This window comes from Saprolegnia diclina (genome assembly GCF_000281045.1).
Source record: "Saprolegnia diclina VS20 unplaced genomic scaffold supercont1.132, whole genome shotgun sequence".
Taxonomy (NCBI): domain Eukaryota; phylum Oomycota; class Saprolegniomycetes; order Saprolegniales; family Saprolegniaceae; genus Saprolegnia; species Saprolegnia diclina.
In genome coordinates, this window is record NW_008246199.1 from 97,125 (window position 1) to 97,659 (window position 535).

The window sequence follows — 535 nt, forward strand, 5'->3', positions numbered from 1 at the left end:
GCAAGCTAAATGGGCAAATGACAGACGTTGAGTTCTTACAGTTGCGCTTCTCGGCCCTACGATTGTCCAACTTGTCTAGCCGTGGGAAAGGGTGGTGCGTCAACGGTCGATCTCCAGATCCAACCTCGGGATGATTTCCTTGCCAACTTGCCACGTTGACACTGACCCCACGCTTTCATGACGTCGTATACGCTGAATCCTAAGCCTAGTACGACACACAACCTCGTGAAGCGATAGATAGATAGCCTAACGTTAGTAGGAAATTCCTGTGCGCCGAAAGATGACGGGATATGTTTTCCGGGACGAGAAGCGCCACGTCATCCGGGTCCTGGTCGTGCTTCAATCACCACGTTGCGCAGTTTTTGTGGTAGACATGTCGAGTTGGTCATATTGCGTTTGTATTGCGTTTGGCCAGTCAGTTTTCTCGTAATAGTCGCTGCGCGAATGATGGCTGCAGAGATAGCTTCGGGCTATTGGTGCTGAATGTAGTGCATGCGCGAGTTGACGGGTAGCATCCGCAACCGAGGCGGAACCA

At 51.8% G+C, this 535-nt stretch overlaps 1 protein-coding gene across 1 annotated transcript in view; it reads right to left on the reverse strand.

The window, feature by feature from the left end:
• Positions 1-415: 415 nt before the first annotated feature.
• Positions 416-535, reverse strand: part of SDRG_16505 (hypothetical protein) — a gene marked incomplete at both ends in the record, with an annotated part of 1,429 nt that continues 1,309 nt past the window's right edge. The window contains one exon of the mRNA XM_008622719.1: positions 416-470. Within this exon, the coding sequence (XP_008620941.1) occupies positions 416-470 (55 nt within the window). The remainder of the gene's footprint in view (positions 471-535) is intronic.